This window comes from Haliaeetus albicilla, chromosome 28 (assembly GCF_947461875.1).
Source record: "Haliaeetus albicilla chromosome 28, bHalAlb1.1, whole genome shotgun sequence".
NCBI lineage: Eukaryota > Metazoa > Chordata > Aves > Accipitriformes > Accipitridae > Haliaeetus > Haliaeetus albicilla.
In genome coordinates this window covers 9,927,867-9,944,697 of record NC_091510.1, presented here as the reverse complement: position 1 = coordinate 9,944,697, position 16,831 = coordinate 9,927,867, and the positions used below count along the sequence as shown (strand labels likewise).

The 16,831-nt window shown below is 37.8% G+C and overlaps 2 protein-coding genes across 6 annotated transcripts in view; both read left to right on the top strand.

The window, feature by feature from the left end:
• Window positions 1-14,098, top strand: part of ACSS3 (acyl-CoA synthetase short chain family member 3) — a 91,178-nt gene extending 77,080 nt beyond the window's left edge. For all 5 annotated transcript variants that reach the window (XM_069773314.1, XM_069773315.1, XM_069773317.1 and 2 more), the window contains 5 exons: window positions 8,881-8,962; window positions 9,947-10,069; window positions 12,719-12,818; window positions 12,898-13,073; window positions 13,370-14,098. In XM_069773314.1, the coding sequence (XP_069629415.1) occupies window positions 8,881-8,962; window positions 9,947-10,069; window positions 12,719-12,818; window positions 12,898-13,073; window positions 13,370-13,435 (547 nt within the window). In that variant the 3' untranslated portion in view covers window positions 13,436-14,098. The remainder of the gene's footprint in view (window positions 1-8,880; window positions 8,963-9,946; window positions 10,070-12,718; window positions 12,819-12,897; window positions 13,074-13,369) is intronic.
• MYF5 (myogenic factor 5) overlaps window positions 1-16,831 on the top strand; it is a 279,874-nt gene that overhangs the window by 199,856 nt on the left and 63,187 nt on the right. The gene's annotated exons all lie outside the window — the stretch shown is intronic.

Here is a 16,831-nt window from a genome sequence, read left to right as displayed (position 1 = left end):
AATTAACCGAGGATTTATTCTGAAGTGAAAATGATAGCAGCAATGACCTCCGCTTCCATTAGTAAGACCAGTCTGATTTAGTGACACACTTCTGCTTGCATTGTTCTCACCTGCCTGTAATTAATACACACTTGAAAATGTGTGTGTGTGTGTGTGTGTAATCATGATTAGCCATGAGAATTTTTAAAGTTATCTGTTCTCATAAGGAACATTAGCAAAAAGAAATCCAATTTAAATTCCAGTGCAGTGGGAAACTCAGTTTTGCTCTTGTACATTATAAAGATCACAAACCCATTACGTTTTTTTTATGAAGCAGTTGTTGGCACTGTCTCATTAGCTAGCATTATTCTTTATGTTCACTCACAACAGCAAGAGGACTACATTTGCCATATACTCATTCTATCCAGAGAGTAATGCCTGTCAGTAAATTTCCTGGTAGATCCTGGTTACATTTCCTCTAGTGTTTGTATAGTTAATTTTGTGCCATAATAATGGAGGTTTATGGGATAAGTATTTACAAATTTCTTTTACTGATAAATATTTGTGTTCCATATTCAGAAAGAGGTAAGACAATGTAGATACATCATACAACGATTCTGAAATGCTTTGCTTGTGTTGGTTAAATTGCATTTAAGAACAGTGACTGCATGAAAGGTGCTGCAGACCATTAATGTTGTGGGGTTTTTTTGTGAATTTGGGATTAGTGGAGGAAGAGGAAGGAAACTTATAATGTTCTGTCAATAGTTAATATGATTGAAATGATGACCCACCCCATTATATAGAGTAAAATCATGCAAAACTTTCTGTACAGTGCTCTAAGAGTGTAAAGTATTGGAAAATAATATTTATTCATGAGGTTTTATAAAGAAAGGGTCATGATAAACTTAGAGCTTTTCATAATTTTAGATTTTAAGTTAGCTGAATAGAAATGTGACAGGAGTTTGAAGCAAATACCATAAAGTTAATATCCTTTGGTGGAAGAGATATTGTTCAGAATCAAGCAACCTATTCATAGTTTCACTATTTGTGGTACTGTGTTCAATCTTTATACAGTATTCAGAGAGCAAATAGACGTTCAATAAAAAGCTTACTTATTTAGTATTTCTTATAATGCATTAAAAAAAAAATAATCAGTGTCTACATGGAAGTCTGAAGCAACCAGAAGCCAGGAATGTAGTCATTAAGATGCACAATAGAAATGCTAACCAAAAGAGCTTAAAGGAAAGAAAAGGGAAAGAAAAAGATGTAATCTTTCGTAGCACAGCATAGTACCTCCGTATTCCATTAAAGAAAATAAAGAAAAATCTTGTAAGACTTGATGGATCAGCATTTGGGCATTCTAACTTGGGATATGCACATGAGAGAGGTCACAGCTCTCGTTTGCACTCTTCCCTTTCCCAGGAAGAAAAGGAGGTCGGGTGGCAATGGCAGTGTTTTTAGATAAGGAAAGTGAGGGGAGACTTCATCTGAAGCCAGGAGAGGGGTATATAGCCTTAGCTCAGAAGACAGACGGTTAGATAGAAGCTACCTGAGATGCCAAAATAGCCACTGAAGATCTTATCATTACATAGTGTCTCAGTAATGAATGTTGTCAATTTTTCTCTTTTTGTAAGTGTGACACTACTGCTGTTCTCTGCTTTTAAAAGACTCTATACTTTTATCATTAATTTTATCCAATGGTAAAAAATAAGACTCAATATTCTGAGATTTCCTTCTATGAATGTAATAATGCCCAAAATTCAAGTACTTAGATGTGCTAAGAAATGTCTCTCTTTGTCATATGTGATTGTTCTAGACTGTCTGAAGGGGATTAAGCTATATCTCCATTGCTTGATGTATTGGGTCTGGCTGAGATGGAGTTAATACTCCCCATAGCAGCCCTCATAGCACTGTGCTCTGCATCAGTAGCTAGAAAGGTGTTGATAGCACACCAGTGTTTTGGCTACAGCTGAGCAATGCTGGCACAGCATCAAGGCTGTCTCTCCAACATTTTTGCCCCCCCCCCAATGGCAGGCTGGGGCAGGGCAAGATCTTGGGAGGGGACATAACCAGGACAGCTGACCTAAACCAACCAAACAGATATTCCATACCATATGACGTCAGCTCAGATATAAAAGCTAAGTAAAGGGAGATGGAAGTGGGGGGGCATTTTTGTCTTCCGGAGCAACCACTACGCGTACTGAAGCCCTGCTTCCCGAGAAGTGGCTAGACATCGCCTGCTGATGGGAAGTAGAGAATAATTTGTTTTTTTTCTTTGCTTTCGCGCGCGCAACCTTTGCTATCACTTTATTAAACTGTCCTTATCTTGACCCACGAGCCTTTTGTTATATTTTCTCCCCCCCCGTCCAGCTGAGGAGGGGGAGTGATAGAGCGGCTTTGGTGGGCACCTGGCATCCAACCAGGGTCAACCCACCACACTTGAGTTGTTTTTATTTTTTGTCATTTTAATGATGTGCTTTGCCATTTTGGAAGTGGTGTTTAATGTGTTGGGTTGGGTTTTTTTAATATAAAACAAATTAAAAAATTACATAAGGTAGCAGAAAATTAAAGGCAACCCAACAGAGGACATGTTGCAGACTGGTCTGAGTAGCTTGGCCCCAAGGAAGATTACTGGAGGGAGAAAAGTGTTGCTTGCAGAATCATGTAAAGCAAGCATGTCATCCTGCACAGACCACTTGCAATACATTCTTGTAAGTAAAGGCCATACAGTTAGGAACAGTGAAAAGTTGCTAGATTTATAAGATGAAGGACTGTGCCCTAGGAAGCAGTGACTTTCAGAGGAGCTTTTTATGTTACAGTGGATAAACCTCTGAATACACAAGATCTTTGAATGAAATGTAACTGCTAGTATGACTAAGGCAATAAGATTCCTTGTTATTCAGTAGGGAAACTGAAAAGGAGCTAATATTACTATCTGTGGATATGATGTTAGAAAAACCATTAATGCATTATGTTCAGTTTTTATGGCCATATTTCAAAAGACTATTGAGAAAGTGACTGGGTTTTAGAGAAGATATGAAAGAGAGTGACTTGAGTGCTGGACAGCTTGGCTTAAAGAAACACAGATTAACTTGTGGTATGTAGTTCATCCAAGATCAGGTAAATGATAACTTTATCAAGGTCAGGAAATACCTACAGGACAAAGAAATCTCTGAGAGTTGGCTGTTTAATCTAGCATAAAGAGATTGGAAGCTGAAGCTAGATATATTCAGATGAGAAACAAACCACAGTTTTAACAGTGAAAGTATTAAACCATTGGAACAACTTATTGGGAATAGGGTGGTTTTCTTTGACACCTCTAGGTCAAACCTGCATATCCATTTTAACCAAAAGTCACAAGATTGAGGCAGGATTTAGTAGATGGCATCCTTTAGCCTCTGTTACATGGGAGGTCAGATTAGATGATCATGAAGAATCTGTGCAAAAGATTTCTCTCCCTGCCAGCCTTCCACGTTTATCAGCTTTGTCTTTTCCCTTTATAAGTGAAACAATGAGTAGGACTTTCAATGTGAGAGCAATTTGGCCCAAGATAGGTTTTCTAACAGATCTCTGGCTGAGTACGTGTGAGTAGCATTTGAACTTTCTTTACTTTTAGCTTTTTCCAAGCTCTTTCACTAGTTTTTGATGGCTTTCTCTCTTCCCCACTAAACTGTATTTTTTTTTCTGCAAAATCCACACTGAGACCAACTACTTTTGTGACCCTCTTCAGCTAACTAAAATAGTGCTTCATGCAGACTAATGAATGTTTGAGATCCTCTACTCTTCTCTTACCTCTGCTCCACTCTTTTTCCTATGCTGTTGTTCCTAGTGTCTGAAAAAGCTTCTAGATTCCAGATGGCTTTAGAACTTGCAATCAAAAATTTTTTTGAGTGATGTTTATGCAAGCACTACATAAATGCTGAGTAATGATATAGCTGCCAGTCAAGATGATTTAGCTCCATTCACAAGCCCGAACTCATTTAACAATGGCTTATACTTGCTTTGACTGGCTGTAATGAACAGCCTGTAAGTACCATTGTCTACCATAAAATAAAGGGATGTTTTTTCGGAAACTCAGCAAGGTAGCATCTCTAATAGTTTTTGACTTTCATTTGTACTTTCAGAAATCTGCTTTTCTGTGTAAATTATCTTTTGAGTGCTGTGTCTATAATTGCTTTGTTCCATCAAAAAGAAATCTTACACCATTTTGATGAGTGGCATCCTGAAAGGATGTGTCACATGGAGTCAGACTTTCTTGGGCTAAGCTAAAGGTGGGCTGTTCTGTGTAAGGTCAGCCACCATTGTATGAAATAAATGAACTGTGAACCAATGCTTAAAAAAAAGATAATGATTGTCATTTAAAATTCTCTAGCAGAAAACAGTTACTCTGAAAGTACTTCAGACTTTTTTTGTGATGCTGCCAAGCTCACCTAATCTGTCTTAGTTTCTCCAATTTATAATGAAATTACCTTCTTATCTTTGTAAAATGTAACCGGAGTGGATCCCTGCAAAATGAACCCATATAATTTACATCATTAATTTACACAGTTTACCTAGCTTTCCTGATGCTGTTCTAAATGTATTCAACCTTGAAGTGAGAAATGGACCTGGATCTGTATTCCTGTAGTACTATAATTGTCATCTTAATTTCACTGGAGTAAATGGAGAATAGCATAATTTATACTGCTGATGTTGTACTGGTGAAAAATTGGCATGAGTGAGATCAAAATTCAGACCTATTCATCTTTTTTGAGGTTTGCAATCCAAAGGTAAACTTTTCTCAAGTTCACATGTTTTGATTCAGCTCAGTGTTGGTTTTTTGGCTTGAACCTCAGCTTGGGTTTGAAACTGCCTATTCTTGCTAGTTAAACAGGATGAGTTGACTGTAGCTAGACTGATCCAATATAGTTGGTAACACATTCATATTTTAGAAAAAGGTGGCAAGCTTGTCTTGAATTTGTATTTGTTGAAGCTTGTGACTGTCCCCTCCAGAAGGAAGAAGCAATGAGGAGATAGAAGATGCTACCAGAGTTATGACAATATGAAAAATCAAAGCAAGAATAGTGTAAGGGTGGGCTTATCTTGGAACTAATTGTAGATGCAGAGGCTCAACACTGACTGGGTTATGGCTTGGCATGCAGCATGAGAGAAGGTAACAGCTAGCTAGAGAAATACAGTAAATATGGCCCAAAGGGAAACCAAGCAAAGCAACTTTTTTGTATGTTGTGGAAATGATGATGAAGGAACCTACCTCCTCCTGTCTTGGTCTTCTGTGGTCCTGTCGCTTGTGAAAGCAAAGCAGGACCATCTCTGGGGCAGTCATGCTTACTTATGCATACCTGACATTTTTTGGTCAATATATCCTCTTAATAAAAATAACCCCAAAAGGCCTTGAGCATCAGCTCAGTGTTTGGACAAAGAGGCAAGAGTTTTTCAATACAGAACTTTTGTAGGTGTGTGCTGTTTCCTAGGGAGAATAGACCCAAAGCCAACATCTCAAAATGTTCCTTTATTATGGGGGGGTTGAGGAAAGGAAGAGGTGTTTGCTTTCAGGTAGCCATTATATTCTGACTATCTCATTTTCTCTCTTTGGCTCCTTGCACATAATTATGATCCAGTTCTGCTCTCTTTGGAATTCATGGCAGCATTCCCACCAAGAGCAGTGGGATGGAGGTATTTTTGGCTCTGGGCATTTTAATTCTGATGTCCTGGCAAAATTCCAATACATGTAATTATGTTCTGGCAAGCTGAATTCTACCTTTATTAATTTTATTAATTATTTGTGTTTGCACAGCACCTAGAAATTCTAGTCAGTCATAATGCTAAGAACTTTACCATCATGGAAGAATTGTTATGTGCCTATTGCTCTGGAATTATTTTGCCTGAAAGATGGACACATGGAAGATGGCATTCAGTTTTTGCTTTGTATATGGAATGGAGTCCAAACTGCAAATAATCTTTTACAGAAAGCCATGGAAGCACATTTTCAGATTGTGTCTGTATTGTGCTATGATTTGCACTATGGACATACCTGTGGTAGCCAGTAGTTTAGCAGTCTAGTTTCCATAGACTTATGAAATATGCACTGTGCATGTATTTATCAATGCAATTTTCCTTTAAAAAAACCAACCACAAGAAAACCAAACACTGTGGCCTCCCCCCCCCCCCAAAAAAAACCCCACCCCCAAACCAAAAAAACCCGCAACTAAAAAAACCAAACAACACCAAATGGTGGGAGCAGGAATTATATTTTTGGTGATATGTTACATACTTCTGGGTTTGGATTTCTAAACACTTGCAGTTACAGAAAGGAAAGTGCTTCTCTGATTTCAGCAATGAAATTGGTTTTTCTATTTAATGACTAACCACAAAGTACTGAATAGAGCTGTGGAGAAATTATTAAGGACTTTGTCAATATGAATTGTCCTTTCTCTCCCATCGCAAGGATGCTTCAGACTGTTACATAAATTTAAGTGCAAAATGTGTAGTGACTGAGGCTGTTACGAATTGCTGTGCTATTAGCAACCAGGCAACAACCATAGTAACTACCATTCTGTAGTGGTTTTTCTTGAATCTAAACAAGAGATTTTTCTTTTGAACTCATACATACACAGACACCAGGATCAATATATTGGTTTTCTAATTTATTTTTTTCCAAGGCAAATACTCTATAGGTCATGTTTGTGTATCGTGAAGATGCGTACTAAGCTTGAAAGGCTTAAAATAGGCGATTGAATTCCCTCTAGATGGGCAGAAGCCAACCTGCCCTCCTGCAGCCTGGGTGACTACCTGGGAAGTGTCTTGCCATTTCTGGCCTTGCTTTAACCATACTTTCAGGGAATGTGATTTATAGAATGTGTTGAGCCAGAACCCTCAGAGAAAATAGTAATATTTATAGTAGTATATTCTATTATGCTAATTGAGCTGAATTAAACTGAAAAAACTTGGGATTGTAAAAAATAATGGATTTGAATCATTACTAGATAATACGGTCTTTTCAATGTAGCTTGTACTATTTACAGCTGTGCTGGTTTCAGCTGGGATAGAACTAATTGTTTTCCTAGTAGCTGGTTTGGTGCTGTGTTTTGAGTTCAGCATTATCAACATTCTTCGCATACTGATGTTTTCAGTTGTTGCTCAGCAGTGTTTAGACTAAAGTCAAGGATTTTTCAGCTTCTCATGCCCAGCCAGCGAGAAAGCTGGAGGGGCACAAGAAGTTGGCACAGGACACAGCCAGGGCACCTGACCCAAACTGGCCAAAGGGGTATTCCATACCATGGGACGTCATGCCCAGTATATAAACTGGGGGGAGTGGGGGCGGGGGGATCGCTGCTTGGGGACTAGCTGGGTGTCGATTGGCAGATGGTGAGCAGTTGCACTGCACATCATTTGTACATTCCAATCCTTTTATTATTGCCGTTGTCATTTTATTAGTGTTATCAACATCATTATTAGTTTCTTCTTTTCTCTTCTATTAAACCGTTCTTATCTCAACTCACGAGTTTTACTTCTTTTCCCGATTTTCTCCGCCATCCCACTGTGGGGGGGGGGAGTGAGTGAGCGGCTGCGTGGTGCTTAGGTGCTGGCTGGGGTTAAACCACGATAACAGCAAATTTAGGTTAAAAAAAAAAAAAGTGTGTGTGTATATATATGTATATATAAATATATATATATATTCTTTTTGTAAATGTGATGTTAGAAATGTCCCTGTCACTGAGCTGGTAGCACCTATTCTTGTGACCTGAACATCATAGGAGACTTGTAATGATTCTGGTATTGCTACACTGCAGAGGTGTGTTTCAGTGCTAGAGAGAGATGTTGCCTTCTGGTGTCACAGGGAGACTACTGGAGTAGAAAATAAAATACCCCTGGCTAAAGATTTGCTGGTTAGGTATGCAGGCATATGCTAGTAAAACCTGTATAAGGCATGTATGATTCTATCTGCATAAATATGCTTGCTTGCATGATCATTCTCCCTCTGTTAGTAGGGTTAAGCTTCATAAAATTTGTGTTGATATCCCCGAATATGGGTGTCTTGGGCAGTTCAAGTAAGCCATGTTTAACTCTATCAGAGCTTTGAAGGAAGAAGCAACCACTTCTTTGTTAGCTGAGACTTCTGTAGCTTTTCTTCTTCTGGCAGATATGTATCTGGAGCGTCCCATATTCTGTCATGCCCGTGTCCTTGACTGAAGAATGAGTGTATAATATGCATTGAAAACTCAGCGAATAAACCCATCCAGAATTTTGGAGCTTCGCTTCTTAAAAAAAATAAAAATAAGTCCAGTTATTTTAGAAAGTTCTAAAAGTGACTTGTATCAATATACTTTCAAAGAACTCCAATAATTCCAATAATATTATGCACAGTTTAAATAAAGAAAAGCATTTTTGTTCAGATTCCCATGGCTGAAGTCATTTGAGTTATATCTTTTTACAGAAACTGAAGGTCTGTGTGTCTGATAATTCAATTAATATGTCTATGCATGTGTGAGTGTGTATGTGTGTTAGAGAAAGAGACACCTGTAATAACAAAGTTGCCTGTATCATAGCATATATGCACACATTTCTGACATACTTTTTCCTTGGAAATGTTGAAAGCTGGATGCTGATAACATATTTATAGTACGGTATATAGTGTTTACTAGACCAAACGTTTTGCTGAATGCCAGAGATGCTTATGTTATATATAAGGTATGGCCTGGATACAGTTCAGAGCTATATGCATGTGATCACAATAAATATATGGTCTTTGTGATCTGTTATCAGCATATTATTAAGTTGATCTGTTTTCTGATTGTATAGCCAATGACTATTTATTTGAATATGAAGTATGAATGGAGAGCATGAGTTGTACCTGTTATATCTGTGTTTCTTACTACTTCCCTCTGCTCTTTTTAATTTAAGGTTGCCTTTGCCTCCTGGAGCATTCTCAGGTCTTTGGGAAAATCAGGAAGTGTTCCAGAAGTTGTATTTCCAAAAATTTCCAGTAAGAATTACGAAATGAATTATATAAACTTTTGGTAATCCTGTAGGACTGAATGATAGTAGATTTAAACTGGATAATATACAAAATTATCATATCTTATTTTAATGGGAGATCTTTGATAAATGTTATACAGTTAAAAACACTTCAAGGTAAAACTTTTGTCATCCATACTTTAAGCTTTTGGGCACACTTTTTTTTTTTTAAGATCTGAAACAGAAGTAGTAAACTGCAAACTCCTGAGCCTAAAAGTTGTTTCATGTCATTTGATCTAATAAAAGAAACAAGCCTCGCTACCTTAGACTAGCATAGCTTCAAATATGCTACTGCTGTTGACATGCAGTCATTCTAACTTAGTATCAGTCCAAAATATACACTTGGTCACTGTGCACCTAAATACATTGAAGGCTCCTTACTGCATTAGTTATGTTTCCTTGTCAGATTGACTATCCAAGGACTGGCTTCCTCCTTTCCTTACAGGAATAGATAGATTGGTCCTATGTGAATTTCCAAAACGGAAGGTTTGCCTCAATGAAGGTAAATGAGTGAATTGATCAGGCAAATTATTTTTTGTGTGCACTTGCATGATGATGATGATGATGTATGTTTGGATCCAGCAAACAGGAATATCCTTTGGAGCAATTTGACAACTGTCATTATATTGTAACCATTCCATTCTCCTTGTGTCGATTCAGGCAACATCCTTCTCCAAGCTGTCAGGGATCAAAGTAAGCAGAGTTGGAAAAAATCCAGGTTTATGTGTTGACTTCTGTTCTGTCTTAAAAAAGACTACAAAACCTTTCTGGAAAGGGAGCTGCATGGTATATTATGATGTAAGAAAGGTGAAAAATATTACAGAATTAAATCTTTCAGGCACCAAAACTGTATTTCATTTGAAACAATCAGTTTTGTTTGTTGGTTTCATGGGAGATGAATGGATGTTCCTAGTAGTATTTCTGAGTTTATTTTTGGTTGTGTTGTGTTTAGGGATATTATGATACCATGGATGCAGGTTATATGGATGAAGATGGCTATTTATACGTCCTGTCTCGAGCTGATGATGTGATCAATGTTGCCGGACACAGAATTTCAGCAGGCGCAATTGAAGAGGTTAGTGTTGCCTGACAGTAAAATAGAAGAGTGAGAGATGAATAAAGCAAGCTGAGACTGAAAATCTCACAAACTCTCTCATTTTCTTTCTGCTTTCTTTGATTGCATTTCCATTGGTACTTTTAAGCAAAACACTAATTGTTTCAGGTCCTTCCTGTTAAGGTGCTTTCCAGTACCATAATAAATTTAGTCAACAATAAGCAGTTTGTACCCTGGGATTGATAAGAGAGGCATGATTTGATATTTGAAGGTGGAGTTAAGGGGCAATATGGTAGCATGGGAAGCATTCCTGTAAGCTCTGATAACATATTTATTTGGGAATACATTAAGATAATGTAGGGTCAGTGTGCCAAGTAGTTTCACCAGCTACTGTAGTTACTTAGGAGTAGAAACTTTCATTCCTAGAATACAGATTTTAGTTGTGGGTTTTTTTAAAGAGCTTGGTGTTGGCTGAATTCTTTTCACATAGACTGGCATCCAGTGCTTTTTCTTGATTTGAAGAGTTTCCTTTGCAGTTTCTTGAGACCTGTTTTGTCTCTTATTGTATGAGCAGTGTTAAATGAACAATGAAAATTTCTGTAAAAACCCCCTGCTGTTAAATTGAAAGTATTAATGTAATACCCATTCAACTCAAAAAGTTGAAAATAGTGCAGTTCATAATAGTATCTGAATTTTATATCATTGTTCATTCACCTCTCTGGAACCACTGTGATTGATTGCCAGTTACAAATTTCCCTGATGACATATCAATTGCTTATTCAGGGAGTATAGGAAAAGGTGTGCTGGGCATGTACAAGGGAAAAATACACTTTTAAGAACTCAGAATTTAACTGTTCACTGAATCACAAACTAATCTGTTAGTCATTTTTTTTTTGCTTTATAGTGTCTATTAGCTTAGTGACTATTTTTTTAAAAGGCTAGAAAACTTAAAAGAGGATAGAAGACATTCTGATTACACAGAAGTGAACAAATTCAGGTAAACATAGGCAATCCTTTGAGGATCGGTCAGCCAGGGAGCCGAACCAGCTGCTGCCCTGACTTGGGTCTATGGAGACATAAAGGTGGTTTTCAGTCCGCTTAAACCTCTTTCCCTTTGAAGTCAGTTTTCTGTGTTGCTCTACTAAAGCGTGGCAGAGAATCTTATCCCCACCCCTGACTGCTCGACTGCTCAGGGGCTGAGCTGGGCAGTCTTTCTTCACTTCAGGCTGAATCTGAAGCTCCTTTAACAAATGACGAATTGAATCCCCTTCTCAGCTGTATTACCTTTGTATCCATCATCCCAAGCTCAGTGTCTGTTTTATCCCTGCTAGTTAGGTCTTTTCCCTAGAAGCAAAAAAATTTTCATCGCTACAAAATTCTAGAAGCTTTTCTATTCACCTTTTGAACAAAGCTAAAAAACAAGAGTGTTGTTAATGCATGCACAGCAAATTGCTAGTTAAATGGGAAAGTATTAACAAGACCATGGTTAGCTCTTCAGTAAGATCAGTAAATACAGAATTAGAGGTTCATTGAATCGCCATCTAATTAAGTGACAGTCACCTTGTTAAGCAAGTATATTATCTGCATTTACATTATAGCTGCATTACAAGCTTAACAAGCTTTCACTAAGAATTTCAGCATTACTATGTTCCAAACAATTAGTTTCTTTGTCTAAGGTATCTATTAGTATCATTGGAGCTCCATGTTTACTGCAATGCAGTAGGTGTTACTGTTTACCTTGCCAATCAGTGAATGTTAGCCATTAGGGTAACCTCAGCTTGTGTTGATCTATCCATCTCTTTTGTCTGTATATCTATGGTGTCCCTGCTTGCCTTGACTCTGAAAAAGCCCAAATCAATTCTTGCCTATCTGAGGCAACAGACTTGAAATTGAGGAATTTAGCATGAGAAATCCTTTTTCCTACTTTTCTGTGAAAAAATATAGTTACTCTAGTTGTAGACCTTACTAGTCTACATTTCCATAGTGTAAACTCCATAAGAGTTTAAGATATTAGTGCTACTGTCTATCACTTGTATAATAGTGTAAATGTGTAGTAGGAAGGAGGGGACTCTTGTTTAATTCCCTTTTTTGTCTAAGGAGGCTGAGACGTAGCGTTTCCAAGAGAGTGAGCTGAACTAGGCTAGCTGCAAGCTGAGGCTGGGCCTGTGTTGCTCTTTGGTTGGAACTATGCCTTTGTGCAGCAAAGAATTGAAAAAGACAGGATTCAGAGAGCATGAACCAATATACTTTACAGCCCTGTAGTAGGAGTGCTGCTGTGGTTTTGGTCCTTACTCCACACACTTAACTTCATCTTATTCGTAACGTTAGACTAATGTTATTTGTTCCAGCAAAGATCTCACTAACAAAACCAAAGATGTGATACCCTACCAAAGCTGTCAGGAAATCACCTTTGCTTTGTTCTATATTTGTATCTTGTGTTACTGTAGTTTTTATTTCTCATGTTTGTTTGAAAACTACACGTGTGTATGAAAGTATACACACATGTGCATCTGCAATGTGTAATTGGAATCCTGAGGTGTACTGATTAAATACTTCTTGCTGTCAAAATGTAGGAAATAAGTTTATTTTTTATGTCCATGCCTATGGAATTTCTTCACTGAAATGTTCAGTTATTATTAGTTCAGTTTCGTGTTGTTTTCTGACCCTCAGTGTGTTCTCCTCCATCACGCTGTGGCAGACTGTGCTGTTGTGGGCCAGGAGGATCCTTTAAAAGGACATGTTCCATTTGCGCTGTGTGTACTGAGAGAAGGTGAGAGCTTGCTGATGCTGATGTTACTTAGACTTGCAAAAGTCCCAGAAAAGGTAAAGTATGTGAACTTCTTCACTAGGTGTAAAGACAGAAGAGGAGAAGATTTTGGAAGAGGTTGTTGAGCAAGTTCGAACTAACATTGGTCCAGTAGCAGCTTTCCAGAAGGGGGTGTTTGTGAAACAGCTACCGAAAACACGCTCTGGCAAGATACCACGTTCAGCTCTTTCTGCACTTGTCAGTGGAAAGCCCTATAAGGTAAGCTGGAGATGTATGCTTTAATGAATTAGGCACACGTGCACATCAAAGACACAACATCACGGTTTCGATTCTCTAGACCATTCTGCAACTGGTCCGTGACTTCAGGTAGTACATTGTATTTTATTTCTACTGTAGCTTACCCAAAAGATTTTTTTGTTCCAGAGCTTTCCAGATACTTTTTTCTTGATTGCTTTTGATGGCTAGATTTAGAAGATTGTCTGAATGAAATTCTGTTTTACTGTTGAAGGACCACAATTTACTATTACATGCTTCTGTATATTCTTCCTTTTCAGATAACACCGACCATTGAAGATGCTAGTGTGTTCAAACACATTGAAGAAGTGCTAAAGAAAAATTAAATGGGATAATAACGTTGATAACAAAGGTGTCAGTTACTGAAGTTAAAGAGACTTTCTGTTAGGAAATACCACATTTTAAAAACTAGTAATGATTTGGGTCTAAATGTTTCTGTGTTCTTTACTATATTGTCACAGCCAATGAAGCATACTAAAGTCTCTGCATTTTGTCATTATATGCTGATATTAAGATTGCTAAGAATTACAAATTGAATTCATACATTTCTGTAGCCTTAAAGGGAAGGAGTCACTGGATTATCTGTCTCATATGAAGTCATGTAACCTTACATTTCAATCCATTATTGTATAATGTGACCAGTAACTTGAGTTTGGCTAAAACAGTTTACAAAAGGTAAGTCATGAAGTGAGGATAGTAATAAATAGGAATTCTACTGTGAAAATTATTGCAGACATAAATTGTCCTCACTTCTAAATTATAAGCCTTTATATCTTTTAAATTTGTACAAATTTTAAAATGTTTTCTTGATCCACTGTTGTTTTTTCCTGAGTCTTTCTGCTATAAATTAGATTTCTATAATTTTTTTACTCAATAACTTTGTGAAGTGTCTTTTTTGTAAAATGATAGATAATTTCTGGCTTTCAAATCTGTGAAAATCTTGATTTCTCCATAGTAATATTCAATAAAAACAATGTATTTTAAATGAAGGCAGGCATTTACCCTTTGCATTTTCTGATAATTTGGTTGTTGTGGCTTGTATCACTTATGGTAAGGATAACCAGAATGTGCTTTTGCTGACATAATCAGACATTTCAGGCTCACTGAGCTATATATATAACCAGGAAATTTAGCAAATACAGATACTAGGCAGCCCATTCGTGACTTCATAGGCTATTTCGTAATAGTTAGGGGGTTCTCAACAAAGCAGGGGATGGAGGATACGCTCCCTACATGCACTACTTCTCAAGCTGCAGGTTTTTAATTGAACAATAAATGTAAAAATCCTATTTAAAATACACGGTCACAGAAAAGTTTAAAAGCAGAGAAGTTACTCAAACTCGACAATGCTTTCCTGAGGAAGAAACGGTAAGCCATATGCAAATTCAGATGATGTTGGTATAAAAGAGAGGTTCTGTACTTAGGCTAAGCTAAGGTAGAATTTAAGTCTAGACATATTTTGCTATGGCAGTGTGTCCTCAAAAGAGTCCAGAAATACTGTTACCTCCTGTTGCGTAGAGGTAAGGATAATAGCCCTGTTAATGGGTAAAATAAACCAGCAGATTGATGTAGGAGCTAAAAGGTGATAGGTGCTAATTAACATGAGCCATACTCCAGTGTTGCCTTGTGCCTGTAACCTTTTTGTAAAGTCAATGAGCTCTACCAGCTACATAGGAAATAAATAAAATGTCCATGTGTTTTTTCACTAGGGACTGCATGCAGCTGGGCCAACCGTGTTGAAGCAGGTCATACAGTCATATAATAAAACAGCCTAGTTTGAGTCCGTGCTGTACTTGTTTTTTTGCTAAATCATTGCATAAGGTAGCCACCCTGTTCAGCTATTTGATTTAATTGAAAATCACAATCTGAACAAGGAGTAAAAGCGTTTAAAAACTGAGTAAAGGCTAATGATGTTTTATGGTAGATGCGCTAACTATACAGGTTGGTGATTTGTATGTGGGAGTAATTTTGCTCCTCAGAGATGTCCTGAAAACTTTCTTTAAATACTTTTTATATAAGTTGCAGTTAGTTGAAGATATTATTTTCTTCTGGATGGATTATTTAAGTAGCAAGGCTTTAATAGGAGGCCTATGCCAAATAATGGAGTGCTGTGCAGAGACTGCTGAGTATTTATCAGTTTCACAATGCAACAACTTAGCAACCTATGCTGAATAGCTACAGGGCAAGAGATTGATTTTGGGAGTTGTCACTGATTTTTTTTTTTTATATCAGTGAGAAACTACAAGGGTCTTATCACAGAGAAACAGGCACATTCACAAGGCGCATGGCCATTACTGTTTTGTACAATGAAAGCTGAGATGTTGTGTATGTTTGCTGTAGTTTTCCTGGCTGCAGCCATCCCACTGTAATTGCAGAAGCAGGGGAGGGGAACTAATTAGTGAGAGCACAAGCCCTCTAGTAAAGATACTGCAACAGGATGTAGGAGAAGAGAATTTATTTCCTAGATCTTGTATAGTTTTCCCAATGACATCTCATGTTCTTACAGCAGTTTCTCCACTTGTAAGGAAAGGTAACCCGTTTTCTAGTTTGGGGCTCTCTTTTTAAGGAAGAGAGAATTAATATCGAACCTTTTAAACAAAACAAAACCCCCCTTAGTAATGGATACTTAGGCACTTACTTACCTTTCTGAGGGGCTATTTGCTCATTAATATTGACAAAAAACAATCATCTGTCCTCTGAACTGTTTGTGAAGAGCTTGAATAGTTAGCATTCTTAGAGTGTCTCCATGATAAAAATATTTGTAATAACTTCTGCTTTCTGTGCAAGTCTGAGCTTTTTTTTATTTTTTATTTTTTTTTTAATTTTCTTCCTCTTTTTTTTTTCTTTTTTATTTTCTGTTTTGGTGGGAATCATTTAAGATCAAGTCTGGGATAAAGGAGAGGGGCAGAGTGGTCAGGTGTACTCACTCTGCTCCTGCCCTGGTAATGTGGAGGATTCCAGAAATGCCAAATGTCTCATTCATCAGCATTCAGAAAAGCCAGACAAAGAAAGCCACGTTATTGCAGCAGTACAGTATGGAAAAGTAGTTGTTTCACGGGCATTGCTTTTGTTTTCCAGAGGAGCCTTTTGCTGAGGAACTGTGATTGCAGAATGCTTTGTCTGCAGCTTTAGCTTTGTGCCGAGCTGGAGGAAGGGAGAAGGAGTAGTCATTCTTGTGCATGGCTCTGGTGCTGCCCAGCAACCTGGTTATACCGTCAAGGAAGAACAAGCCTGTTTAATAAGTGGTAGGAGAGCACTGCTTTTCTTAATTTTATTTTTTAGAGAGAAGCAGCATGTGGGTAGATTTGAATGGTCAGGGAGTTACTGAAACTTGGCTGGAAGAGGTTGATGTAGTAATTATTCCCAGCGTAGCAAAAGGGTTGGAGCCAACTAGACAACATTTAGAATAGCCACAATTTCTAGCTGTTGAGACTAGAGCTTCAGCTCGTATGGGGGAGACAGGCATGTACTAGGAGATTTTATATGTGAACCTTAGATCAAAACTGAAGTCCACAATAATCCTCTTTTTAAAATACGTTTTTAATTCTTCTGGTTGGTTTTCTTCCACTGTGAAATAATTTGGGGTTGCTGTACTCCTGGGGCAGGATACCTGCAGCTTTGGTTGCAAGGTCTTGCTCATTCTTTTCCCCAACACACCTCATCCCCTTCTGCCCCCTGAATTTGAGCATGAGCTGTGACAGCGTGGGCTGAAAAAGAAATTC